The 27960-nt window shown below is 42.9% G+C and overlaps 2 protein-coding genes across 3 annotated transcripts in view; both read left to right on the top strand.

The window, feature by feature from the left end:
- The first annotated feature begins 6196 nt into the window (after window positions 1–6196).
- Window positions 6197–17057, top strand: dnajc1 (DnaJ (Hsp40) homolog, subfamily C, member 1). Its single transcript, XM_083991886.1, has 12 exons — window positions 6197–6457; window positions 8040–8141; window positions 8287–8333; window positions 8420–8585; window positions 8717–8814; window positions 9983–10076; window positions 11180–11264; window positions 11352–11524; window positions 12221–12337; window positions 13544–13598; window positions 15164–15597; window positions 16695–17057. Exons 1-12 carry the CDS (start codon window positions 6293–6295, stop codon window positions 16761–16763), a joined length of 1605 nt encoding a protein of 534 aa, XP_083848012.1. The 5' UTR covers window positions 6197–6292; the 3' UTR covers window positions 16764–17057.
- A 4001-nt stretch (window positions 17058–21058) lies between these two features.
- Window positions 21059–27960, top strand: part of cUnh7orf25 (chromosome Un C7orf25 homolog) — a 28487-nt gene continuing 21585 nt past the window's right edge. Inside the window, exons 1-5 of one of the 2 annotated variants that reach the window (XM_083991634.1) lie at window positions 21059–21145; window positions 22591–22765; window positions 25062–25172; window positions 26447–26596; window positions 27184–27408. In XM_083991634.1, the coding sequence (XP_083847760.1) occupies window positions 22604–22765; window positions 25062–25172; window positions 26447–26596; window positions 27184–27408 (648 nt within the window). In that variant the 5' untranslated portion in view covers window positions 21059–21145; window positions 22591–22603. Of the gene's footprint in view, window positions 21146–22590; window positions 22766–25061; window positions 25173–26446; window positions 26597–27183; window positions 27409–27960 lie in introns of those variants that run through there. The other variant, XM_083991633.1, reaches the window with a different exon arrangement.

Genomic DNA, 27960 nt, shown 5'->3' with positions numbered 1-27960 from the left:
ATGTGGGACTGCTGAACATTCCAAACCAGAGACACAATCTGCTGCTGAAACAGCTGCCTATGCTCCTCTGGATTCACACTGTCCGCCAGATGTTGAAACCTGACTTCAGGGATTTGTTTCCATGCACAACCAAGCTAAGAATATTATTTCTTTGTGGATCTGGTGTTGTGCACAGACACAATGTCATGTGGAAATCTTCCTAAAGTAAGGATATCTGTGAGTGTATATAGTATAGAGAGTACATTGATTCTGCAGTGAAAAGAAAAACAATTTCCATATTGAACAAACCCTGAAGCAAAAAGATAGAGAAGCCAGCAACATATCTTTATATCACAGAAATAATATGTTATAGGAAAGAGTAGGATAGGAAAGTAAACTTCTTAAAACAGAAAAGTCAGGAGACTGTGAGGTCTGTTCCAAAAGCTTCTGCGTGTGAAGTCCATGGTGCATTTAGATCACTGTCCTATGTTAGATGTAGCAGCCGATTGTCAAACAAATAAAAGTATCAAATCAAACTTCAAATTATACTAATCAAAGGGCCACTGTTGCACCATGGGTTGTAGTGTACGCGGATGGGAAAAACATGATGTCCAAACAAATGCCAAGTTTCAACAAAAATCTTGGTTTATTTAACCAAAAAGCGAGCAAACAAAGAACAAAGAAATTTCCTGTGCCTCTCCCGCTCCGGTAAAACCCATTTGCCCACCCAGGTGCATGCTGGTCCCCTACCGACAGCCTACCTATATAACTTCAGGTGCCCTCCTACCGTGCCCAAATGAAACAAAACACAAATAATAAACAAGAAACACCTAAAGTAAACAAATAATAAACTAGAATACTAATAGAAATCTAATCATAATGAAATCAAGTAAATTGATTGAGAATAACCAAAACTAAATAATAAACTAAACAGCACTAAATACTACAAATAAATAAATAGCTCCAACATTAGAGGTTTGGACCTTCATGACTGACTGTAGTTCAGTCAGGATGCTGAGTGTAGATGGTGTCCATGGAGGGGAGGCCAGAGCCAATCACACTCTCGCTTAATGATTCACTGCAGTGATTTCCTCTGGGCCAGAGTGGTGTTGCCGTATCACACTGTGATGGAGCTGGTGAGGATGCTTTCCACAAGTCCTCTGTAGGCTTGGATGAGGGGCCGGCGTCATAGTTCTTCAGCACACTGATGAAGTGCAAGAGCTCTTTTCACTGTCGTTGCAGTGTTTTAAGCCCAACTGAGGCTCTCAGAGATGTGGAGGCCTAGGAACTTATAGCTGTCAGTCTGTTCCACACCACAGTTCCTCTTGTGGTTAGTGGCTGTAGGTGGGGGGGTGGGGGTGGGGGGGTCATCTCCCGAAATCCAGACTGAATTATGATGTGAAGCCTGTGGAGCTAGTTCAGGCAGACAACTCAAGCTGCGCCCATCCTGATCAGCTGATCAGTCACATGCCCTCCTCCTCCAAATAGGACGGGTTATTTAAACCCCCCAGTTTACCTGCTCATCCCTGGCTATGCTGCTGCTGCTGCTGCTGCTGCTGCTGCTGCTGCTGCTGCTGCTGCTGCTGCTGCTGCTGCTGCTGCTGCTATTTCCTGCTTTGCTGCCCTTGCTGCTGCTTCTGCATACATCTCACTGCTGCTGCTGCTGCTGCTGCTGCTGCCCATGAGGTTTTGCAAACCCACCTCCTCCCCAGCATCCACCTGTGGGCTCTGTCTCTTGATTCCCTGAGGGGGGGGTCTGCTTCATTCCCTGTAATGTCTGGCAAACCAGATCATTCAGGGAACGAATAACTGAGACAGAGCTGTGCTTCAGCTTACAATGCTTACAATCAATTCTGCTGCAACCATGTTCAAGAATATGTTAACTATGCTGTGCTTCAGCTTGCTATGCTTATACTCAATAAATTATTTGTTCTCATTTCAGAGTTGTCTGACTGAACTTTGGTTTTGTCAATGTTGAGCACAAGGTCACTGTCCTCCCCACATATGGTGATTCTATGAAACAAATCCCTGTGAAGACTCATTCTCCCCTCTGATGGTCGTGTCATCTGCATACTGATGTTGTTGTCCTGGGTGGAAGTGCAGTCGTATGTGTAAAGTGCATGAAGTTTGGGGCTGAGGCAGCAGCCCTGCGGGGTTCCTGTGCTCACCGTGAGCTCAACAGAAACCTTCTTTCCCATCCTCACCACCCTATGAAGTGAAGTCTGGAACCACAGAGCTAATGTGCATTAAAACCAGCTCCTCCAGACACTTCATGGCCAAAGGTGTTAGTGCCACGGGTCTGAAGCCGTTCATTATGGCTGTTTGTTTCCTTGTTTTTGGTTTACCTTAGGCTTGTCAAGGTCACTCAGGTCATCTGAGACTGATATCATATGTTTTATGACTTGATTGCCTACCAGTGTGTTTTATTGTAGCATTTTGTTGTTGCTTTTCAAACAGCAGACTTTATCAGCTCGACTGATTTATTGAGGAAGAACAGAGATCATTTTTATTACTTCTCTTTGTAAGTCTTGGTAATCTCTTATCTCTGCCTTTGAAAGACAAAATGAGATGGAACTTTACAAATTCATTTTTAATCCCAGGAATGAACCAAATGCAAGAGCGAACCAAATGCCCAGATGCGCAAGTGCAAGGATTCCTATGCTCCATCACAGTAACACAAGACAAGTGACAAAACAAGAGTAACTATATTCTACCTACCTACCTAACTTCCTACCTGCCTCTCTCAAGATGACAATGAAGGACAGATGCCAGTTACAACACAAATATGACACAGTTTCTGGTAATGATTAATTTAATTTATACTCCATATCTCACGTGTCTCCTGTATCAGTTTCATGTTTTGTAGATTAGCCTACTTATTTACTAAGTAATACGTTGTTGTTTTTCTCTGATAATACATTTCTGGTAATGATTGATCAGGTTAAACCACTACTTAAGGCTGGGATTAGTGCAGAAGAACAAAGCACAGACTGCCAGTCTGAGAATGGAGGTGACAATGTTTTTCCCACTGCTGCTGCTGCTGATCTGCTCTCTCTCCACAGCAGAGCTTCAAACTGTCCAAGGGTCCAACAATGAAATTATTCCACAGGGAGAGCAAACTGAATCCCAAGGAAGGAGACCAGCAAACACCTCGGACCCTCGACACATTTGCCTAGGAGACATCCACGCTGTGCTGAGAGAGATGAGCGCCTTGTTGGCTGAACAGAAGGTGGAGATCAGGCACTTACAGAAAGACAACGAAGGTACAGTAATAAGTCAAGCAGTAAGAGAATGAGACAAATAATGGCAGTAGGAACCTATGCCTTTTAAAATGATAATAATAATAATAATAATAATAATAGTGACACACCACAGTAGCTTATACACGAAGGATAGAAATGTCTGCCTATACATTGTCATAACATTGAGTCTTTTTTTCCAGCACTAACAGCTGAAATGAGAGACCTGGAGTTGCAAAAGAATGGTCTGGAAAATGTGAAGCAACAGGTTCAAGGTATATTCAAATATATTTAGGATAGAAATGTCTGCCTATACATTGTCACAACATTGAGTCTTTTTTTTTCCAGCACTAACAGCTCAAATGAGAGAACTGGAGTTGCAAAAGACTGGTCTGGAAAATGTGAAGAAACAGGTTCAAGGTATATTGAAATTTATTTACCAGGCATTTTCAACAAAGTAGGTCATTTATTTCAACAATGCATGTTTTTAGTGTCAAATGCAAACTTCAGAAAAACTGTCATATCAATTCCATGCCACTATGTGTGTGTTTTTTATTTACCTGATTTCAGCACAGTCAGAAGAACTGACCAACATTCAGGCCAGAACAAATGTGACAGAAAACCAGGTGGATGCTCTGACGGGAGAGATAAAAGGTTTGTACATGTGAAAACAGACTGCATTATAACAACAAGCAAATTAATACCCACTTAAAACTGAGTGTATTTCTCTCTCAGTCAAGGTGGCCTTCTCTGCCTCTCTGCTGGCTTCAGGCGGAGGAAATACTGGACCGTTTAACACAGAGACTACTCTGGTTTTCAGAAATGTTGTTGCAAATATTGGAAATGCCTACAACCCAAACTCAGGTACTGAAGTTCATAAATATTTATGTAGATGTTTTACTATCTTTACTTTAACCTAGTTGACAGATATTGCAACAAAGAATTTCCCACTAATATTCACTGGAAAATGTTCCACAGGTTTTTTCATCGCACCAGTGAGAGGAGTCTACCGCTTTGAGTTCTACATAAGTGCACCTGGCCATCCTTCACATGCTACAGGTGCTTTTCTGGTCAGGAATGGACAGCATATTTATGGTGCCTATGAGTTTCAGACAGGACCGCATGTTAGTTCTGCTAATGCTGCCACGCTGCTGTTAAAGGAAGGAGATGTCATGTTTTTGCATCTGCGGGCCAACTGCATAATCTATGACAGTGGGAGTCGCCTTAGCACCTTCAGTGGTCATCTGCTTTTCCCCATGTGAGCAGGAAACACTGTTTTCATATGATAGCTGTGCACACACTGCAGCAGTATATGTTGATATAAAATTTGCTTTACTTCCTGCTTCCTTCTCACTGGCTTTTACCTTATTTTGTCGTGGTTTGTGTCCTTCGTGTGTTCCATGTCTTATTTGATTTAATTCCATGTGTCTTGTCTTACTGTCACGTCCTATAGTTAATTCCTGTGTTGTTTTGCAGTTCTGTGTCCTGTTTTCCTGTGTGTCTGTCTTCCATTCCCTGTTGTGTTCCTGTTTCCTGTTTTACTTTGAAGTCTGTGTCCTACCCCTGTCTTCCTGTTAAGTTTCCCACCTGTTTGATTAGCTCATGTGCCTCACCTGTGTATGACTGCACCACCTGTGTCGTTTCCTCACGTAGGCTATTTAACCTCTGTGTTTCCCATTGTCTCTGGTCGGTTCATTGTCCATGTGACATTCCCTGTCTCTCAGCGTCTCCAGTGAGTCCTAGGTTTTTGGACTTTGGACCCACATGTTGTGTTTTACCTTGGTTTTTGAAATACTTGTGTTGCTTCTCACCTTGGCGTCTGCAATTGGGTTCACATTTCCCCCACACCTGACATATTTAGCAGAAACTTGAGCAGGCATGTGTTGTAAAGATTCCCTCTGTTCCACTGTATAGCAGTACATTCATATTTTTGGATGATTATGTAATAAATTATGAATATGTTGGATAAACACTAAGCCAAATGTTCAGATGTATAAAAGAATGTATCATCATAATGTTAACTGCTTACATTAGTGTAAAATATGTCTTTACAGCACTTTTTTCTGGATATTTCTTTAACATGTGGCAAAAGTTAATGAAATGAAAGCATGAAATGAAATAAGCAAGTGCATTTTAAATGTAAATTGCTATATGTAAAATGAATAAAATACATTTTAAAAATATTTCTTGAGTTAACTTAACTCATTGAGTGCCAACCACGTAATTTCTCGTTTTTCGTTCCCATGCGTTGAGTGCCAAAAACGTTTTTTGCTTTTTTTTTAAATTATGAAAATAGACACTTTAACACACCTTTTGTGTAAATTTGGGGACTCTACGACGAGGAGAACTGAAATGGATGACGATCAAAAACTCATGACAGCTCATGATCTGGAAGTTTTTATCATAACTCAACTTTTGCAAACGGAGTTCTGCATGCAGATGCAGCAGCTGCTCTGCTCTCACCTGCGCTGCTGCTCCAGCTGCTCGAGCTGCTCGGAGCAGAAACAGGAAGCTCTCAGCCGACAGTCCGCCCGGTCTTCATCTGGAGCAACACCGTGTCCTCCCGCGGTTTTGATGAAAACAAGCCATGTTTAGCTTGACTTTTCTCAGGAACGGAGGCACGTAGAAACAAACGGTTTGTGGCCACTTGAAGCATTAAGTTAAACCTTTCAATTGAGCTACAGTATGTGTTGGTGGCAATAATATAGAATACACTATGGCTCTACATAAAAAGTCAAAAATGGTCTAAATTGCCGGTACACTTGACTAAAACTTTGGAAAGGAGCGCGGCACTCAATGAGTTAAAAAGTGCTGCTCATTCCAGCTGTTTCCCAGCAGAGCAGTCATTCCCGGTCGTTCCCAGTCATTCCCTGCTGGTCCTGTAGGAGCCGCTGCAGCCTGCGGCGGCGCTGCAGCGGCTTTTATTGTGACAGTCTGCAGCGCAGCGGCTTTTATTGTGACAGTCTGCTGACCCGGAAGTGTCTGGCCAGGACTTCCTGGTCCAGGTGTGAGAGCTGCTGGTCCCCGGACCGAGAGTCTAGTCCCAGTCCGGTGTGTGTTGTGTTAGTCCGGTGATGGGGGGCGGTGTGTGTCGGTGGGGGGTCCGGGTCCTGGTCCCGGTGCTGCTGCTGCTGCTGGTCTCCGTGGGGCGGCTGGAGGCCTGGGACCAGGACCTGGAGCTGCTGGACCTGGTGGAGGAGATCCCCGAGAGCTTCTACCGCTTCCTGGCCCTGGACCAGGTCTGTATCTCTATCTGTAACCGGCTAGCTGACAGAGGCTAGCAGCTAGCGGCTAGCAGCAGGTCTGTAGTGTGTCTGTAGGTCTGTAGGTCTGGAGCTAGCGGATGGCGGCGCGCGGCTAGCGGTTAGCCGTCTCCATGGCGACGCGGCTCAGCGCGCGCACAGCCAGGCGGAGCTAGCCTAGCTACCGTGCTAACAGCTGTTTGTGTGTGACGTGTCACCAGTGGTCGCAGTGACGTCATCTGCGGTAGCAGCACTGCTCCGTGATGTCACAGCTGGAGACCCGGTCCAACTGTCAGGACCAGGACCAAAACCTGGATCAAGACCAGAAACCAGAGGCCAGGTCCTGGTTCAGTTCCTGGTCCAGGTTCTAGTCCAGGTCCAGGTCTCTGGTCTCTAGTCCTGGTCCTGGTCCCTAGACCCGGTCTTGGTCCAGGTCCTGGTCTCTGGTTCTAGTCCTGGTCCTGGTGTCTGGTCCTGGTCCTGGTCCTGGTCTCTAGTCCTGGTCCAGGTCCTGGTCTCTGGTCTCTAGTCCTGGTCCTGGTCCTGGTCCTGGTCCTGGTCTCTAGTCCTGGTCCAGGTCCTGGTGTCTGGTCCTGGTCCTGGTCCTGGTGTGTGTGTTTAGTTCCAGTTGTGTTTGTCTGAAGGGAATGTAAATGTAAATGTAAATGTAAATGTGAAGCAGCTGGACTTGGTTCTAGTCCAGGAAGAGGTTAAATACCTGGGTCTCCAGACCAGGTAGTTGGACCAGTCCCATCCGGGTCAGATGAACATGACCTGATGAAGGTGAAACGTCTTCTAGACAAAGAACTAAGTCCAGCTGCTTTACATTTAACCTCCTTTGAAACACTATGACCTGGACAATGAGAATCTGCACCGGCCTAGTGTAGAAGATGTTTCACCTTCATCAGGTCATGGAGCATCAGGATCTTGGAGTTGTTTTACATTTACATTTCCTTTAGACAACTACGACCAGGACCGATGAGAATATCCCCAGACTCAGTTCTGTATCTCAGTTCCATCAGTCAGAGTAAATGTAACATGACGTAGTTCTCCTTCACATTTCCTTCTTTTATTTTACTCCCGCCGGCCCAGACATCGGCCATGTTGTCTTGTTGTGTCTTCCTGTGCTCGGCCACCTGATTGGTCCAGCTGCAGCTGCTCATCATCACCACTGTTTTTATCATCTGTCAAAACATGAATGAATGAAACCTGTCGACTTTTCTAACGACCACGACTTGTTAACTCACCTTTTTCCAAACGTCAAATACGTAGCCTGTTTTGATCTTCCAGTGGAATTTTATGTTTACGTTTCCATGGTTTCGGTAGTCGCGGTAAATGCATGGATTTCTTTCTTTTCCCCCAATGAAAATGTGTAAAAGGCATGGATCATCACAGCAGCTTTTAACAGTGGATATCAGACAGACTGACATCATCCGTGTCTAAAGCCAGCGTTAATAGATCCATGTGTTTACCGCAACTATGACAACGACTGAAAACCATGGAAACGTAAAGGTACAATTCCACCAATTGTACTGACCTGTGATCCCTGACCTCTGTGACCTCTGACCTCTGACCCCAGGACGCCTCAGCAGCTGAGATCAAGAAGGCGTATCGCCGCCTGTCGCTCATCCTGCACCCCGACAAGAACAAGAACCCCGACGCCGAGACGCAGTTCAGACAGGTGAGACGCACACACACTGTCCACCAATCAGAGCCAAGCAGACTCACACTGTCGACCAATCAGAGACTCACACTGTCCACCAATCAGAGCCAAGCAGACTCACACTGTCGACCAATCATCTTTCATCTTCTCTCTCTGTTTGCAGCTCGTGGCCATTTATGAAGTTCTGAAGGACGAGGAGAGACGACGCAAGTGAGTCTCACCTGTTCACAGCTCGGCCAATCACAGCGAGGCAGCGTCACTAACGACTGTGTGTGTGTGTGTGTGTGTGTGTGCAGGTACGATGACATCCTGGAGAACGGGCTTCCTGATTGGCGGCAGCCGGTCTTCTACTACCGGCGCGTGAGGAAGATGAGCAACACGGAGCTGGGCCTGCTCCTCTTCCTCATCCTCACCGTGGGACACTACGCCGTCATCTGGTCCATCTACCTGGAGAAGCAGCTGGTGAGGCCACAGCCAATCAGAGCACAGCTGCCACACACACAGCCAATCAGAGCACAGCTGCCACACACACAGACAGCCAATCAGAGCAGAGCATGTCATGTGACCTCGTCCTCCTTCCTCCTTGTTTCCAGGACGAGCTGCTGAGTAAGAAGAAGAAGGAGAAGAAGAAGAAGGTGAGCGTCAGACCAGCGGAGGAGCTGCGGTGCATCGGCCCGGACCAGCCCGACAGGTACGCTGTGACATCATCACCACGCTGTGACATCATCCTCACGCTGTGACATTGGTGGGACAGATACGATGGATGAGTTTGAGGGATACTTCTTTGATTTTGTTTGTAATTAGCGCTGCCACAAACGATTATTTTGATAGTCGACTAGTCACCGACTATTTTTTTCGATTCGTCGACTAATCGGATCATACGTAAACTGAATGTAAAACATGCAGTTTATCGTACCAGCATGCAGCTGCTCTTATATATCATCATTAGCTTTCAGCTTCAAGTGTTTAAGGTATATGCTAACTAAAAATATAGACAATTAAGATGATAGTTCATTAAACTTTTAATGAAATATGCAGCTTGTAGCAACAAACAATTCTTTAACTGTAGCATAAAGTGCAAACAGCTGAGTAAAATAAGGATAAGGAACTGGCCTAAACAACACCAAAATAAATACTTAAAGGTTTTTTAGGTTTTTCTTTCCTTCATTTGTCTCTATGGCATCAAAGATAGGCTATATGAATAAAATGAGGTAGACACCTGAAACTAAGGAATTATTCACAATAAAATGTTTTGGTCTCACTCAGATATAACAAAAGTAGCCTACATGTTGTGCTCAGTGTAAATAATTGTCGTTCTGTTAAAAAAAAAATCGAATAGTTTGAGACAATCGTCTTGTCTGAAAAAATGTAAATGTCCCTTTTTACTGTCACAGAAGGAGAAACATGGAAAGACTCAACAGAAAGTTCTGTGTGAAACTCTGTCAAGTGAAAACAAGTGAAACTGAGGTGCAGCTGTAGTTTTAGTTTCACGCCGGGAGAGAAGAGAAGACTTTCTCGTTAAGATGAGCGCTCATTACGTGACCAGGACCGCTGTGACCTGACGCGGTAACGTTCCAATATTCTCCAACACCGACTCTCAAAGTCCGCGATTTTATTTTTAAATGACGACCGGCTATTTTTCAGTCCGTGAATTAAAACGATGGAGCGGCAGTGGTAGCTACCGCTTATCATTTCAAATGACAGATGAGAGAGAGAGAGGATAAAAACAAAAACATACAAAACAATAAACTATATTGAATCTTCATCCCAAGTTGTTGTTATTGCGAGGATTTCCCATCTTTTTCTCTCTGCACTATTTTTTGTTTATTGTGTGTCTGTTTATTGTGTGTCTGTTCCAGGGTTCAGGACCGACCCCACTGGCAGGACATCCTCCCTCTGAAGCTCAGCATCTGGATTTACCTGTCGGTCAAGAACCTGCCTCACACCATCCAGGTAGGAGGTCCAGAGGAGGTCCAGGGTCAGAGGAGGTCCAGAGGAGGTCCAGGTCCAGAGGAGGTCTAGAGTCTCACTGCGTTACCACCCAAAGCTTCCAAAGCGTCAAAACGCCGCAAGTCAATTCATTTTCAATGAGAGCCGGCGACACTGAGCGTCCAAAGCGTCAACAGGCGTCGCCGCGCTTCCAAAGCTTCCCAAGCTTCAGACGAGAAGTTGAGCCCTGGTTAACTTTAGGGTAATTAGCTATGACGCGGTTCAGCGGCAACCTGTCAGAATAGAGACGTCCGTCGGCTGCCGTTTTTCTTCTTTTCACGTGACGAGCGACCAAAGCAGCTGAAAATATTTTGCCATTTTGGAAGCTGTCTTGTCTGACGCTAAGTAACCCTCGAGAGGTTTTGACGCTTCGGAAGCTTTAGGTGTGAACACAGAGTGAGGAGGTCCAGAGGAACATGTCGTTATATCTGATATTTGGGATTCGACACAACAACCGATCCAAAACTGTGGATTTTGAGAATTGTTCCAACCCTAAGTGAGTCCTGGTCCTGGTCCTGGTCCTGGTCCTGGTCCTGGTCCTGGTCCTGGTCCTGGTCCTGGTCCAGGTCCAGACTCAGGGCGCTTTCACACCACTAGTTCGATTATTTGCTCCGCACCAGACAGTAAAACAGTTACATTGTAGCTACAGACTGCGGAGTGGAGCGGAGCGTTCACACATGCAAACAAACTAAAATCGGTCTGAATGAGGTTTCGTCATCTTCTGGTAGAAATAAGCACCAATTAGGACTTTCACAGTGGAGACAACACTGTAGAATACTGTACACATAGCGCGATACAGCTCATAGATGTAGGCCAAGCGCAACCTCGTGTTCTCACCAGAGGGACCGCACCAGAGGTTGGGATTTGGTGCGGAATGAAGCAGACCGAGACCCCTAACCCCTTTTCAGAGGTCTCGGCCCGCTTGATTTAGTGCGATTGATGCTTTCACACCAACGAAAATGAACCGAACTAAGAGCTTCTGGTTCGAATGGACCGTTTAGTGCGCACCAGCTGCTGCTGGTGTGAAAGCATCCTCAGACGTGGTCTCTGTGGTCTCTGTGTTGCAGGAGGTGAAGCAGTACTACGAGGACTACCAGCAGATGAAGCAGCAGCAGAGAGAAGAAGAAGCTCAGCAGGACACTGTGACCCCCAGTAATCAATCAATCCATCAATACTGATCCATCAGCATTACTAATGATCGATGATCAATACTAATGATTATTGATTGACTCCCCTCAGGAGAGAAGAGGCCGAAGCTGAAGAAGCCGAAGGTGGAGTTCCCGGTGTACGAGCCGCCGTCTGAGCCGGTGAAGCAGCAGCAGAGCTACGACCAGACGGCGTCCATCGAGGACATCGAGGACCAGATGGACAGCTGGCTGCAGGACCGCCGGCCGGGCCCGCAACGCCGCAAGGTACTTCCTCTTCCTGGTTCCAGGGTGGGGTTGCACCAGGTTGGCGTCGTATCTCTCTACTAAATTCAGGGTTTAGTAATTACTAAACCCATAGTAATTACTAGCTAGTTTGCAACTAGTATTTTACTAGTTTCGGTTGCACCAGACCAGTTTATGCAATCCCGTATCTAGTAAATGCGTAAGTGGTTACCAGCAGGTTACTAGTCGCATTAAGTGACGACAACAACTTGGCTACCCAATCAGCGTGCAGAGCAGAATGTACACAGGAACAGCTGGGCGCTTTTATTTTGAAGTGCCCCGCATCGACACGTTCAGACCTGTGCTTAATTGCCGCAGCTAACGTTAGCATGTCCGTGATCCGCATTATGTGGTCGCGTATTTAAACGGTACCGACAGTAAATATCAAAGTCATCATATACTGTACATCTAAAGGTGGATTCTGTCTCTCAGAAGCCTTTTCCTAACGGCAGCTTCTCTGTTTTGTAAAGCAAACCTCTCTAAACGAGCCGTTATAAGCTACTTCGGGTAGGTGTAAATATTTAGTAAACACTTAGTTATTACTAACTGGTGCAACCCATTTTAATTTAGTAAATCTTGATTTAGTAAACACATTTACTAAGGTTAGTAAACACTTAGTGAGAGGTGGTGCAACCGGCCCCTGCTTCTAGCTGTGAGGTTGTGGTTCTGTGTGTGCAGGCCGACTGGACCGAGGACGAGCTCAGCCTCCTCAGCAGGTTGATGGGGAAGTTCCCAGGAGGAGCTCCGGGCCGCTGGGAGAAGATCGCTCACGAGCTGGGACGCTCCGTGTCCGAGGTGAGAGACCCAGAGAACCTGAGAGAAGCAGAACGGCCTGATGTTTTAAAACTGCCATCCTCTCCAAAATATTTACTGTAGAAACACCAAATCGTACCACATTTTCAGGAAGTCCTTAGAGCAACGTTGATCTGTGTTTTGTTCTGATAGGAGTTACCGTTTTCTCACCCTAAGCCTAAATGTGAGACCGGTGCAGAGGCAGAAAATGGCTCTTTTTCTCCACGTTTCTGTCTGTCTCAGCCTGGGGGGCCTCTATCGCCGTGGTAACCACCTCGAGTTGCCGTGGTAACCTCTGAGCCTCAGGCCAGAGCTCGTTAACTTCATAAACAATCCACCTGGCGCTCGTTTAAATGTTTATAAACACCTGCCTCCTACAAGTCAGTCCAGTCCGGTCCAGTTTGATCCAGTCCGGTCCAGTTTGGTCCGGTTTGTTCCGGTCCAGTCCGGTCCATCAGGTGTTCCCTGAGCTCCAGGTGAACTTGTGATCCGCTGGTGGTTCTCAGAGGCTGGAGCCAGAGTTAGTGCTAAGTCGGGCTTTGACATCAAACTTCGATATTCAAATATAAAAAAAAAAAAAACATATTTGAACGAATATCAGGGCAGCTCTAAATATTCGAACCTGTATTAAGGATTATTTTTGGTAAATGTGTTTGCCTGAAGACGTAGTTTTAAATCCAGATTCAAGACTTTTTTCAGCCTGTTGAAGTTGTGAAACGCAGCTCGTTAGCCTTGATCACCTGGGGCTCCTGTACTTATGACGTCATCACGTCGTTAGCGCCTGACGCCTGTTCACACTTCTATAGATCTTTTCAGAGAGTATAAACAAAGACAGGTGTGGCTCATTAGAAAACGCTCTGCTACACTAAATGGAATGGAGCCTTAATTAGTATCCTTGGTAACACCTGTCTTTGTTTATACTCTCTGAAAAGGTCTATACTGATAAACGATGGCGGAGCAAAAGGCTGCGAGTGCGACCGTAGATACTCTACAAACCACGGAGGGAGAAGTTGAAATACACAGTGTTTCCTCTACATTCATTTAGGAGTGGCGGGCCGGTTTTTTGTTTTTTTTAAATTGTCGCAAATACACCACCGCTGCATGTCTTCTGTTCATTCATCTCCGCATAGCGCTATTTCTTATTGGCACACACACACACAGAGAGAGAGAGAAGCGCGCATGCATGAAAGCAGTGTGTTTGTCCGACAGGTGACGGCGAAGGTGAAGCAGGTGAAGGACAACGTGAGCCACACTCCGGGTCCGGGTGAGTCCTCCGGGTCTTTTCATCTTAATAAATGACAATACAAACCATTAACACACAACACATTGATACATAAAAACTAAAATACATACAGAAAACACATACTCAATACATACACATACAAAACACAACATCCAAGACAAACACTTAACATATGTTACCTGCTCCTACATTGAATCACTACACAACAAGGATGCCAGGACCCAATTTACAGATATAGGCTACTAATGGTCAAAATTGCGATCAAAATAATAATCTCTTAGTTTCATTTTAAAACTAACCATGTTTCTTTGTTGTATAGAACGAATCTCCTTGTTGTTTACAACTACTTCCTGGTAGAAAACCAGCATGAGAACAATAGTGACGGACGAGAGTTTCACTATATTTATCTAATTTTTCATGTCACTATATCACCGTTTAGACTAATCTGATGTTTGTAAAGTTTATAAAACCAATGATTGGACAAACATTACTATTTCTGTGTGCACATTTTTGTAATTAGTCATGGTTATCATAGATTAGCCGGGCTAACGGTTAGCTACCTGTTTAACTTTAATAACTCAGTGACTCAATAAACGCTCCATGAAAAAATATTTTCTCCAGCGGATATCTGAGTTCCAACATGACTGAGCTAACTGGAGTAGTTTCATGTCGTGTCCCACAACGGGAGGGTTTTAACAGCTGACGTCCTGCTGTTAGCTTAGCTACCGCTAGCTTAGCTACCGTTAGCTGTCCGATTTGGTCTATAGACCAAACCGCCTTGTTGTTTACATTCTACTTCCTGGTAGAAAACCAGCTGTAATTTGAATGATAACAGTAGTAACGAACGAGAGTTTAGCTATATATCATATTTTTCACGCCCTATCACCGTTTAGACAAATCTGAAATGATTGAAGAAACATTACTATTTCTGTGTGTGTGTTTTGTGTTGCTATGTGTTGTATTTATTCAGTTTGGGGGAATCACAGTGTCTAGAAAGCATCAGTGGCTCAGCTGACAGGGACAGCTAACGGTAGCTAAGCTAACGGTAGCTAAGCTAACGGCAGTAGCTAAGCCAACGGCGGTAGCTAAGCTGACGGTAGCTAAGCTAACAGCGGTAGCTAAGCTAACAGCAGGACGTCAGCTGTTAAAACCCTCCCGTTGTGGGACACGACATGAAACTACTCCAGTTAGCTCAGTCATGTTGGAACTCAGATATCCGCTGGAGAAAATATTATTTCATGGAGCGTTTATTGAGTCACTGAGTTATTAAAGTTAAACAGGTAGCTAACCGTTAGCCCGGCTAATCTATGATAACCATGACTAATTACAAAAATGTGCACACAGAAATAGTAATGTTTGTCCAATCATTGGTTTTATAAACTTTACAAACATCAGATTAGTCTAAACGGTGATATAGTGACATGAAAAATTAGATAAATATAGTGAAACTCTCGTCCGTCACTATTGTTCTCATGCTGGTTTTCTACCAGGAAGTAGTTGTAAACAACAAGGAGATTCGGTCTATCCCATAATTCAGAAGTAAAGGGCATTCCACTCCTTCATAGCTCTCTGTAATCCTGCTGCAGGTCTGGTGAAGCTGTCGGACCTGAAGGGCGCGCCGCTTCCCGTGAAGTCACTTCCTGTTGTTGATGGCAGCGTGCTGACGGAGCGCGTGGTGGTGGTGGGGGGGGGCGGGGCCTGTGAGGAGGAGGAGGAGGAGGAGGAAGAGGCTTCGCTGGGCGTCCGCCGGAGGAACAGGAAGTCATCTGCAGCAGCCAGAGGGGAGGAGCCGAAGGTCCGAGGTCGCCGGCAGAGAGACTTCGACCCGGTGGCGGCGGCCGCGGCGGAGGAGGAGGAGGAAGAGGAGGAGGAGGAGGAGCCTCAGGAGGCCACAGCTGCTGCTACAGCCACCTGGACTCAGAGTCAACAGAAACTGCTGGAACTCGCTCTGACACAGTTTCCCCGAGGAACCGCGGAGCGCTGGGACCGGATCGCCAAGGTGGTTCCTGGGAAAACCAAGGTGAGAGCGCAACGAGATTACATACAAAGTCCATGTAAAGACGCGAATAGATGCGAATTTGTGCCGTGTGTTTGGCGCGACGCAAATACGCCAATGCTGCGACACGAGTTCAAAAAATTCAACTTTGGCAAAATATATAATATATATTTTTTACTGGGTGGATGCCATCGAAATACAAAATATGTGACGTCATTGAGACACCATCCACTGCCACACGAACAAGACTGTAGTGTTTAATTGTTATCCAGCCTAATGCCACTGTCACAATCATCCACTCCAAAGTGTTGAAAGTCAAAGACAAAGTTTTAATCTCTAGACCGGGGGGGTCAAACTCAAATACGCTGTGGGCCAAACTTTAAAAAATTGGTACAAGTCCCGGGCCGGACTAGTTGTTTATTGAGAACCTTGACTTTTTAGCACATATTGAACCTAAAACTTACAAAGCCTGTAAGTTAACAACATCAACATTTTAAAAATCAGTTGCATTCGTTTCTCTATCTGCAGCTTTCCAGAGTCATTTCTAGGGGGAAAAAAAACAACTGTTTTTAAAAAATTTAATAAGAAGTTGTTTCTAAGGAGAAATGGACAGTGATGAGAAGAATATGATTTTCTGGCAAATACCTTAATGGCTTGTTTATATAGTTGTACAACCGGTTTCAGTGTGGTGACACCTAGGGCTGGGACGATACGCTTTTCTCCCGATTCGATTCTTCTACAATTTTTTTGGATGGCGATTCGATTTAAATTGTGATTCTACGATATTGCCGATTCTCTCTATGATTTTTAGTCTTTAGCATTTTTAACATTTATCTGCACACAAACACTGTAGGAGCCTATAAATGAACATACTCCATTATAAAGTGAACTTAAACCCTTTTCAAAACCTGGACTCTCTGTATGTAAAAAAGGCGAACAAATGCACATTGCACAATATTTAAAAAAAAAAATAAAAAGTAAAAAAAAATTCTACATTTAAAAAAAAAAAATCGTCAAAAAAGATATTGCGATATTTATGTGAATCGATTTTTTCTCCCACCCCTAGTGACACCTGCAAAGTGGTTGATCAGTGGTCGGTGTGTGTTTGGTGTGTGTTTCAGGAGGAGTGTATGATCCGCTACAAGACGTTGGCCAAACTGGTTCAGAGGAGGAAACAGGCCAAGAGCTGATGACCTGTGACCTCTGACCTCTGACTCCGCCTCCTCCTCCTCCTGCTTTGACCTCTGACCTCAGACCGGTGACCCCAGCAGGTGAGCTGCCTCCTGATTGGACGTTTGGAGTCGTTGTGTGTGTTTTTTTTTTATGTGTCTCACCTGCTCGGGTGTTTTTAAACCAACCAACGTGTCAAAGGAAGCAGGTAACCAGGCAACCACCTGACCAATGACCTCACAGCTTCATGTGCCTTAGCTCCGTTCAGCTGTCAATCAACTCCTGTTCAACCGATCAATAAAAAGTATTTATTATCTGCTGCAGTTTGTTTTTATTCTTTAATCTTTGTATGACTGATTTATTCTGCGTAAGACCCTGACTAATACTCATAGTACACTGTAAAAACTCTACATCTTTCCAAGAATATTTGTCTTATTTCTTGTCCAAATGTCTCATTTCTAGTCAAAACTAATCTCTTTCCACTTAAAATAACTCATGACTCATCACCTAAAAATTAACTTGTTTTTAGATCATTTTCACTTAAATTCACAATAAAAAGAAAAATCTGCCAGTGAAAGTAAGTTTTTTGTCATCCCTCCTTCCCTCCCTCCTTCTTTCCCCCCTCCTCCCTTCCCTCGCTTCCTTTCTTCTTTCCTTCTTTCCCTCCTTCCTCCCTTCCATCCTCCCTCCTTCCCTCCTCCCTTCCTTCCTTTCGTCATCCCTCCTTCCCTCCCTCCCTTCCCTCGCTTCCTTCCTTCCCTCCTCCCTTCCTTCCCTCCTTCTTTCCCTCCCTCGCTTCCTTCCTTCCTTCCTCCCTCCTCCTCCCTTCCTTTCGTCATCCCTCCTTCCCTCCCTCCTTCTTTCCCCCCTCCTCCTTTCCCTCTCTTCCTTCCTTACCTCCTTCCTTCCCTTCCCTCGCTTCCTTTCTTTTTTCCTTCTTTCCTTCCTTCCCTCCTTCCTCCCTTCCATCCTCCCTCCTTCCCTCCACCCTCCCTCCTTCCTTCTCTCCTCCCTTCCTTCCTTTCGTCATCCATCTCTCCCTCCCTCCCTTCCCTCGCTTCCTTCCTTCCCTCCTTCTTTCCCTCCTCGCTTCCTTCCTTCTTTCCTTCCTTCCTCCCTCCTCCCTTCCTTCCTTTCGTCATCCCTCCTTCCCTCCCTCCCTCCTTCTTTCCCCTCCTCCCTTCCTCAATAAATAGAAAAATCTGCCAGTGAAAGTAAGTTTTTTGTGCTTGTAATAAGGAAGAAAAACTTGCTCCACTATCAGATTTTTTCTACTTATTCCAAGTGAAAATCTGCTTGAAAGAAGTAAAAAGTGTCTAAAAACAAGCTGCTTTTAATATGATGAGTCTTATTTTAAGTAGAATGAGATTTGTTTTGACTAGAAATAACATTTTGACTAGAAATAAGACAAATATTCTTGCTAAGATACTTGAGTTTTTGCAGTGTAATGCTGCATTAGCATCAAAACAAAGAAGGCTAAATAAAAAACCATAATACATACGTAGTCTAAGAAAAAAAAAGGAAAAGTTAGGGGGAGGGGCCCACTTTAGTATTCTTTAAGGGGGCCCAGAATTCATAGCAACGGCCCTGGTTACACATGTGTGTGTTGTTGTTTTTTTAATAAAAAATGTTGTGAACGTCCAGCATCATTAAGAGTCGATGTTTCTGTTTGATGTAAGTATTTGCGGAGTATAACCAAGTTATTTATGTTGTATTCAATTTTTTTGTCCTCCATTATGAAACCAAATCTCACATTATTGTAAGTCAGTCGGGGGTAATACATCTACATTATTATTGGTTATCCAGTCCTTCCAAACCAAATCAGAAAGATTGCAAGAGAATATTAAATGTCCAAGTGTTTCTATACTTTTGTTTTACATAAAGTACATTCATTCATTACAGGTTCAAATTAAATTCAAGTCTTAGGAATTCACGGCGAGGATAAATGTCATTTATTGTTTTGAAGGTTTCAGCAAAAGAAATAAGCTTCAGGAAGAGAAGACGAAGAAGGAAGCGTTGAAGCGGAGCCACAGCTGATGGTGAAGTGTGTAGGACGCTAGGGACACGTCCCTACCAATATGCAGCCGCTGTGTCCGCGATCCATAGTGTTTAGTCAAATGATTATGGCACACAAAGGGTTAAAGGGATAGTAGCATTTTTTTGGTTGTATGATCTACAAATAGCCCCTAAGTACTTTAATTGCAGTAGAAGACTCTCTGCACTCCTCCCGTTAGCAACGCCAGCCCATAATAGCCCTGCCCAGAGATTTACAACATACAGTGTTGTGAACAGACCCAAAGAAACGGCCTATTTTCACGGCCTAAAAGAGGTTTTACCTGGAAAATAATACACAGTTCCTAACTTCCTACCTAACCAACTCACGTATCCCTCCGCCCAGGGTTAGCGCCCGCCGATCAGCAGTTGGTTAGGTCCAAATAAAAACTGTGTTTTTCCTGAACTTTGAAGGGCTGGAAACATTTATATTATAGTGAACAATGGAACTGTGTGTTTTTTTTCAGGTAAAACCTCTTTTAGGCCGTGAAAATAGGCCGTTTCTTTGGGTCTGTTCACAACACTGTATGTTGTAAATCTCTGGGCAGGGCTATTATGGGCTGGCGTTGCTAACGGGAGGAGTGCAGAGAGTCTTCTACTGCAATTAAAGTACTGAGGGGCTATTTGGAGATCATACAACCCCACTTAAAAAAAATGATACTATCCCTTTACCTTGCGCAGTACAGAGTCCACTGAAGGTTTTAAGAAAGAACTTAAAACCTATCTTTTTAGACAGGCTTTTAACTGATGTTGACTTTGTGGGGTCTCTGTAAAATTTTTCCCGAAATTGTGCTATTATGTATTTTTTGCTGTGATCTCTTTACTGTATTTTATTGCACTTTATCCTTGTTGTAAAGCACTTTGTGATTTTATCTATGAAAAGTGCTATATAAATTAAACTTACTTACTTACTTAAATAATGATGGATGTGTTAGTCATGATGATGCACAGTTGACTTCAGCCAGAGCAACTAAGAACTCTTCTAAATTGCATTCTTGTCTTTCATTAGTTGCGCATTAGTTACCCAGCTACGTAACATGAAATTATGATTGCAAATGCAAAAAACATCAACTTTCTGGAACGATGCCTCGGAGCACTTTTGTGTCCTCTCCCCACCAATGTCAAAATCAAACCTATGCTAGTCCTTTGGTAACAGACATCGACTGAGCTGCAGGTTTGTTTTCTGTCTGTGTGAACACTCTGAGTAGTTTATATTTTGGGGGCTTTTTATTGCCTTTAATTGACAGCAGAGTGGAGAGAGAGATGATGAGGCAGAGAAGAACGGATGCTGAGCTCATCACCAGGTTCTGTTCAGAGTTTCTTCCTAAAAATCGTCTATAAAAGCGCCGCTATCTGCAAAAACTCAAAATCTTACCAAGAATATTTGTCTTATTTCTAGCTAAAATGTCATTTCTAGTCAAAACTAATCTCTCTACACTTAGAATAAGACTCATCACATTAAAAAGTAGCTTGTTTTTTTAGACACTTTTTACTTCTTTCAAGCAGATTTTCACTTGAAATAAGTAGAAAAATCTGATAGTGGAGCAAGTTTTTCTTTCTTATTACAAGCACAAAAAACTTACTTTCACTGGCAGATTTTTCTACTTATTTCAAGTGAAAATGTGTTTGAAACAAGTGAAAATGATCTTAAAACAAGTTAATTTTTAGGTGATGAGTCTTATTTTAAGTGGGAAGAGATTAGTTTTAACTAGAAATGAGACATTTTGACAAGAAATAAGACAAATAGCCTATTATTGGAAATATTTTGAGTTTTTGCAGTGTAGCCTACATAGATTTTACTCCACCAAAGTGCTGTTACATAAGTTTAAAGTTGACATCGAGGTGGAGTGTTGTTTTTGTGATCTGCACCCTGAAACTATCTCTCATGTATTTTGGTCTTGTGAATTTAATTTACACACAAACTTTTGGAAAGACATGAACTCATTTGTTAACAGATATATTTTCTCAGTTGTTACTTGTTACTTTAATACTAGTCAGATTTGGCTGTTATGATCACAAATAGAAGGATAATGATGCATATTTTCTTATAAATTTTTTTTTTTTTTTTTTTTCCAATTACCACATACACAATTGTAAATTTTCAATCATTTTCATCAAATTCATTTTTTTGTAAACTTGTAAATTACTGTTTTTGTAATGTGAAACAAAGTTTTGAATTAAAAAAAAAAAAAGTTAAAGGAGGGGAAAAAAACTAAAACCGGAAATGACGCGTCAGTTCACCCGGAAGTTCCGTCCTGGCGCAGAGAAAAGCAGAGCAGCTGTCAGTTAGCATTAGCAGCGTTAGCATTAGCAGAGCTACCTGGACTGAAGTTGACACGTCACCGCCGCAGTGAGTTCACACGTCACTGTTTCTGTTTTTACTAAACTGTTGTTTGTTCATAATGATGATGACGACACGACCGGTCAGTTAGACTAATGACGTCACCGCACAGGGACAACAACAGTTAGCTGTTAGCTTAGCAGCAGCGTGTGATCTATAAATGAGCTAACAGCTGATTAGTGCGAACAGTAGGTGTGACGTAGCGCCGCGCGGGTCACGTGACGTCATGTGGCCCTCGTTCTGGTTCTGGTTCTGGTCTTCAGAGTCTACAGGTCGGTCTGGACCATGGATGTATTATGGTCTGGACTCATGAAAGTTGAAGTTCAGAGCAGCAGAGAAGCAGAGGATCATGGGTAGTGTAGTCTGTTTATTATCACAGCCAGAGACGGTTTATAACCCGGATGTTGAACATCTTTGTCACAGATAACAACAATAAGAGTTGAGCTGAGGAGTCAAAGCTCAGTTATAGGATGAACTGTATTTCCTTTATATGTGAGTGTGTGTGTATATGTATATATGTATACAGTACAGGCTAAAAGTTAGGACACACCTTCTCATTCAATGTGTTTCCTTTATTCTCACTGAAGGCACCAAAACTATGAATGAACACATGTGGAATTAACAAAAAAGTGTGAAATAACTGAAAACACTTTGTCTTTTCTTCTTTGTCTTCTCTTTCTTCTTTTCTTCTTCCTCTCCTCCTTCCTCCTTCCTCCTCCTCTGCTCTGATTACTGCTTTGCACACTCTTGGCATTCTCTTGATTAGCTTCAAGAGGTGAACCTGACCTGAACATGGTTTTCACTTCACAGGTGTCAGTGTGAAGCCTTGTCAGGTTCATTAGTGGAGTTTCAGTGAGAATCTACAATGTAAATAGTCATGAAAATAAAGGAAATGCATTGAGTGTGTCCAAACTTTTGGCCTGTACTGTATATATATGTATGCATATATATATAGGTGATAGTTTGTATGTGTGTATATAGGTATATTTTATATTTTATTGTATTCTGTTATGTTATTGCTACATCTGTTTACATTAGCTAAGTAGGCTACTTTCTTTCAGAATGTTTGGAGTAGCTGACAGATGAATTTCCTTTGGGATTAATAAAGTATCTATCTATCTATCTATCTATCTATCTATCTATCTATCTATCTATCTATCTATCTATCTAGTATATTATATTATACATATAACGTGGTTAAAGGAGAATTCCAGTCATTTTTGACCCCTAAATCGTTGTCCTGATGGTCACACAGAGCAAAAAACGCGACTAAAATTGCTGCAGGCAAACCGGAGTTACCATGGCACAGATATCTCTGGTACATGACTGGAATCCTTAGAGACACCACTGAACTCATATAGTGTAGAGTAGAAACAGTAGAAACTTTGCGTTTTTAACTCTGAAACATCCCAGAAAGACGCTCTAACGAGGTGTGTTCTCCTCTCCTCCTCCAGGTGTGATGCCGTCATGTCGGTGCAGGTGGCGCTGCAGCAGAGGATCGCGGCGGCGCAGGCGCTGCTGCAGCGGGCGGAGCTGATCGATCCCGGTGTGGAGGGACGCCAGAAGCTGCTGGGGAAGCTGAGGGCCGAGCTGCGCTTCCTGAGGCGGCTGGAGAGCGGCGGCCGCCAGGTGATCAATCAATCAATCAATCAATCAATCAATCAATCAATCAATCAATCCACAACTACATTCTTCCTAGGTCAAATGACGTCACTGTAACCATTCATGTGTATGGGGTTTGTCATTACAGATATCTACAGTTCAGTTGCAGATATCCACTATGTGAATTACAGATATCTGGAACTTGATTCTGACTAGTCAAAACTTAATTACAGATATCCGAAAAGGGACATGTAGATATCTGTAATTGAGGTGAATTAAAGATATCTAGAACTGGAATTATGACTAGTCAGAATCAAATTGTAGATATCTGTAACTGGAATTAGTACTAGTGGTAATTCAGTTACAGATATCTGTAATTCACATAGTGGATATCTGCAGCTGAACTGTAGATATCTGTAATGACAAACCCCATACACATGAATGGTTACAGTGAAGGAAGAACGTAGTTGTAGATCTGAAATATTCTTTTTGACAAGAGGCAAAACTGAATTACAGATATCTGGAATAAAAACTCCAACTATTCTAAATGTAGTTAGGACCAGTCAGAAAGACGTTGTTGATATCTACAATGTTAATTCTGGAGAGTCAAACTTAGCTTTTAGATGTTAAAATGGCTTGTTGTCATAGTAGCACACAAACAGCTCAGTTGCACATCACACAAGACTCAAATAAAATACAATCACACATTTCAGGAAAACATGATTAAACAATGACAATCACACGGTCCGATTGAGCTCAGTTCTCTGTCTATTATAACTGACCTGCATCTGTGTAATGTCCAGAGAACGCTGAGGCCATATCGGCTGAGGTTTCTACACACGTGTACACACAAATATGTCGGCAAAAGTCCAAGAATAGATTTATAAATAAAAGTCAGCCAATGAGAGAGTCTACGGACACAGAGATGGACAATGTGCGACGGCCAGGGCCGTTGCTATGAATTCTGGGCCCCCTTAAAGAATACTAAAGTGGGCCCCTCCCCCTAACTTTTCCTTTTTTTTTCTTAGACTACGTATGTATTATTGTTTTTTATTTAGCCTTCTTTGTTTTGATGCTAATGCAGCATTACACTGCAAAAACTCAAGTATCTTAGCAAGAATATTTGTCTTATTTCTAGTCAAAATGTCATTTCTAGTCAAAACAAATCTCATTCTACTTAAAATAAGACTCATCATATTAAAAGCAGCTTGTTTTTAGACACTTTTTACTTCTTTCAAGCAGATTTTCACTTGGAATAAGTAGAAAAAATCTGATAGTGTGTGGTATATTGATGTGTTGATGAAAAGAAGGGATCACCGCTGACACGTCTTCGCTTGTATTCAAAAAAGAAGTTTATTAACAAGAAGAAGATCAGTGTACAAAAATGCCGAATCCTGGAGCATCTCTGGTCAAAAATGAGATCTCTCCCTACTGGCCCAAAGCTCTAACCTTATATACGTTTCTAACTCCAAACACTCCACCTTCTCCAAACTAAGGAATGCAACTAATCAACAAAGACTACCTTGATCTGGATCATTTACTTTCTGGCATTTAACCTCTTGACCAAATCGATAACTTTTGGGCTACCATAGGTCAACAGAAGAAGATGCCCTTGACCTAAGGTTTCAGCCTTTAGGCTAAACAAAACAATCATCAACTTTCCAACAGACCAAACTGCTTCTAGGCAGGATATGGAATCCATTAAGCTGATCAGTTCACACATTCCTTCAGTTCAGAGAAAGCACACACACAAAGAAGAACATAAGACAATACAAGATATTTAAGCAAGAAAGTTAAGGTGTATAATACACTACAAGTGGAACAAGTTTTTCTCCCTTATTACAAGCACAAAAAACTTACTTTCACTGGCAGATTTTTCTATTTATTGTGAATTTAAGTGAAAATGATCTAAAAACAAGTTAATTTTTAGGTGATGAGTCTTATTTTAAGTGGAAAGAGATTAGTTTTGACTAGAAATGAGACATTTGGACAAGAAATAAGACAAATATTCTTGGAAAGATGTAGAGTTTTTACAGTGTACTATGAGTATTAGTCAGGGTCTTACGCAGAATAAATCAGTCATACAAAGATTAGACTACTGGGGTTTTTTATGGGCCCCACTGGGCGCTGGGCCCCTAGAGTTATCACCACCTTTCTCCCCTGTACAACGGCCCTGGCGACGGCATAAAAGGAACAGTGATATACAGTATCCAGTTTATTTAAAAACTGATCAGGTGCGTTCATAAAAAGCAGGTCTCCGTGGTCCAACAAGGGTAAAGAAAAGTTGAGTTGATCGAGTGTTTTTCTGACTTGTAACTTCCAGGTGAAGGAGGCGCACCTGCACAGCACCAACCTGGCGCACCTGACCGCCATCGTGGAGTCGGCGCAGAGTCTAGAGGCCGTGGTGTCGCTGCTGCACGTCTTCACCTACCAGGTTAATAAAGATCTATCTATCTATCTATCTATCTATCTATCTATCTATCTATCTATCTATCTATCTATCTATCTTCTATCCATCTATCTATCAGGACCTCATGGCCATAAGACTACTCAACCTCAAACGGCTCAATTCTTCATTTTTTGCACATGCCACTTTTAACACTTTTAACTTTTTTAACTGTGTTTCAAATGAGAAACACACTGGGCAAATGAGAATATGCACCGGCTTTTTTAACTGTGATTCTTTTAAATACTTTCGTATGCACACAGAGCACTTTATTTACTGACCGACCTCACTTGTCTGTTTTTAATTTATTTATATATATATATACATATTTTTTTGTTTTGTGCCAAGAGTCAGTAAAACAAAATTTTGTTCTGTGCACACTGTGTATTTGAATGACAAATAAAGAACCTATTCTATTCTATAGGACGAATCTCCTTGTTGTTTACAACTACTTCCTGGTAGAAAACCAGCATGAGAACAATAGTGACGGACGAGAGTTTCACTATATTTATCTAATTTTTCATGTCACTATATCACCGTTTAGACTAATCTGATGTTTGTAAAGTTTATAAAACCAATGATTGGACAAACATTACTATTTATGTGTGCACATTTTTGTAATTAGTCATGGTTATCATAGATTAGCCGGGCTAACGGTTAGCTACCTGTTTAACTTTAATAACTCAGTGACTCAATAAACGCTCCATGAAAAAATATTTTCTCCAGCAGATATCTGAGTTCCAACATGACTGAGCTAACTGGAGTAGTTTCATGTCGTGTCCCACAACGGGAGGGTTTTAACAGCTGACGTCCTGCTGTTAGCTTAGCTACCGCTAGCTTAGCTACCGTTAGCTTAGCTACCGTTAGCTTAGCTACCGTTAGCTGTCCCAGTCAGCTGAGCCACTGATGCTTTCTAGACACTGTGATTCCCCCAAACTGAATAAATACAACACATAGCAACACAAAACACACACACAGAAATAGTAATGTTTCTTCAATCATTTCAGATTTGTCTAAACGGTGATAGGGCGTGAAAAATATGATATATAGCTAAACTCTCGTTCGTTACTATTGATCTCATTCAAATTACAGCTGGTTTTCTACCAGGAAGTAGAATGTAAACAACAAGGAGATTCGGTCTATACATATTTTTTTGTTTGTGCCAAGAGTCAGTGAAGCGAAATTTCGTTCTGTGCACACTGTGTATTAGAATGACAATAAAGTACCTATTCTATTCTATTCTATTCTATTCTATTCTATAGGACGAGGCCGGCCAGCGCCTCACACTGGTGGTGGACGTGGTGGCGAGCGGCGGCCTCACCTGGGTGAAGGCGGTGGGGCGGAAGGCCGAGGCGCTGCACGCCATCTGGCGGGGGCGGGGCCAGTACGGAGACAAGAGCATCATCAGCCAGGTGTAGTGTATTATCCACCTGAACTTTTAGCTGAAGGAAAGTGTGAATTGGTGCTTTACTTCATGGATAATGTTTTGCTTAGAAGTAAACAAATCGAAGGTAGATGATATAAGAGAGAAAGACGCACATACATTTATATAAAGATGTTGCATTAGGTGTTTAGTAACAGATTAGATAATAAGTGGCTCTTTTCAAATGTACCCTAGGAGAATGTCTTTCCTGTTGTTCACATTTTTCCTGTGAGAGCCTTGCTTTAGTTTATGTTAGCCTCGTCCGGAGTATGAATGCAAGGTCGTAAAACTCTATAGGCTAGATCCTGTCTCATGTTCATAGACGCAAAACATGAACTGCGTATGTTAAACACTTACAGGAATTGTTTAGATTAACAGAGACATGGATTGTTCATGTATGATCATGGTTTGGAGTCATAGGAGGGGAAGATCTCACTTTGGCACCAGGGATGCTTCAGGATTCGGCTTTTTTTGTACACTGTTCTTCTTCTTGTTGATAAACTTCTTTTTAAATACAAGTGAAGACGTGTCGCCGGTGATCCCTTCTTTTCATCAACACATCAATGTACCACACAGGCGCAGGACTTCCTGCTCGCCGCGCGCCAGCAGCCCGTCCACTACCGCCACCCCGCCATCGTCTTCGCCTTCTACAACGGCGTGTCCAGCCCCATGGCCGACCGCCTGCGGGACATGGGCGTGTCCGTCCGCGGCGACATCGTGGCCGTCGGCGCCGCGGAGACCGAGGAGGAGGAGGAGGAGGAGGAGGAAGAGGCGGCGGCTGAAGACGATCACCACGATGAGGTGGATTTCAAACCTTTATTTATTCTCAAATACAATACAGATACATATTTATTTATATAGCACATTTAAAAATACAACCCAGGTCGTCCAAAGTGCTGCACAATACAACTAGGTGGGATACAGGTAATGTAGCTACAATAAAAGCAATAAAACAATAAAACAAGAGTGAAGACATAGAAAACTAAAATGCCAAGGAAAAGAGATGAGTTTTTAAAAGAGATTTAAAGTGCTCGAGTGTTTGTGTAGGGGATAGGGATGTCACAATTACTTGTTTTCACAATTAATCGCGGTATTAAAACGCCACAATTATTTAATCGTAAAGATTCCTAAATACCGTCACTTCCCAAAAAAGATTCTGTATGAACCGTATCGGCAGATGAGGCGCCAAAGCTCAGATACTGGTCCATTTATCTAACGTAACATTGAATTGGTAGGAATTTAAATGTTAGCGTGTCATTTTTAATAAAAGAAAACCTCTTTTAGGCCGTGAAAATAGGCCGTTTCTTTGGGTCTGTTCACAACACTGTATGTTGTAAATCTCTGGGCAGGGCT

Source organism: Trachurus trachurus (genome assembly GCF_905171665.1).
Source record: "Trachurus trachurus genome assembly, chromosome: 17".
Taxonomy (NCBI): Eukaryota; Metazoa; Chordata; class Actinopteri; order Carangiformes; family Carangidae; genus Trachurus; species Trachurus trachurus.
Note: the sequence above shows the minus strand (reverse complement) of the source record. Positions and strands in the feature narration are given on the sequence as shown.

Bases quoted from the DNA above. Each gene is read 5' to 3' on its own strand.
- dnajc1 (XM_083991886.1), top strand. From the start codon at position 6,293: ATGGGGGGCGGTGTGTGTCGGTGGGGGGTCCGGGTCCTGGTCCCGGTG. The intron at 11,265-11,351 runs GTAATCAATCAA...GACTCCCCTCAG, and splicing joins GCAGGACACTGTGACCCCCA to GAGAGAAGAGGCCGAAGCTG. The intron at 12,338-13,543 runs GTGAGAGACCCA...TTTGTCCGACAG, and splicing joins TGGGACGCTCCGTGTCCGAG to GTGACGGCGAAGGTGAAGCA.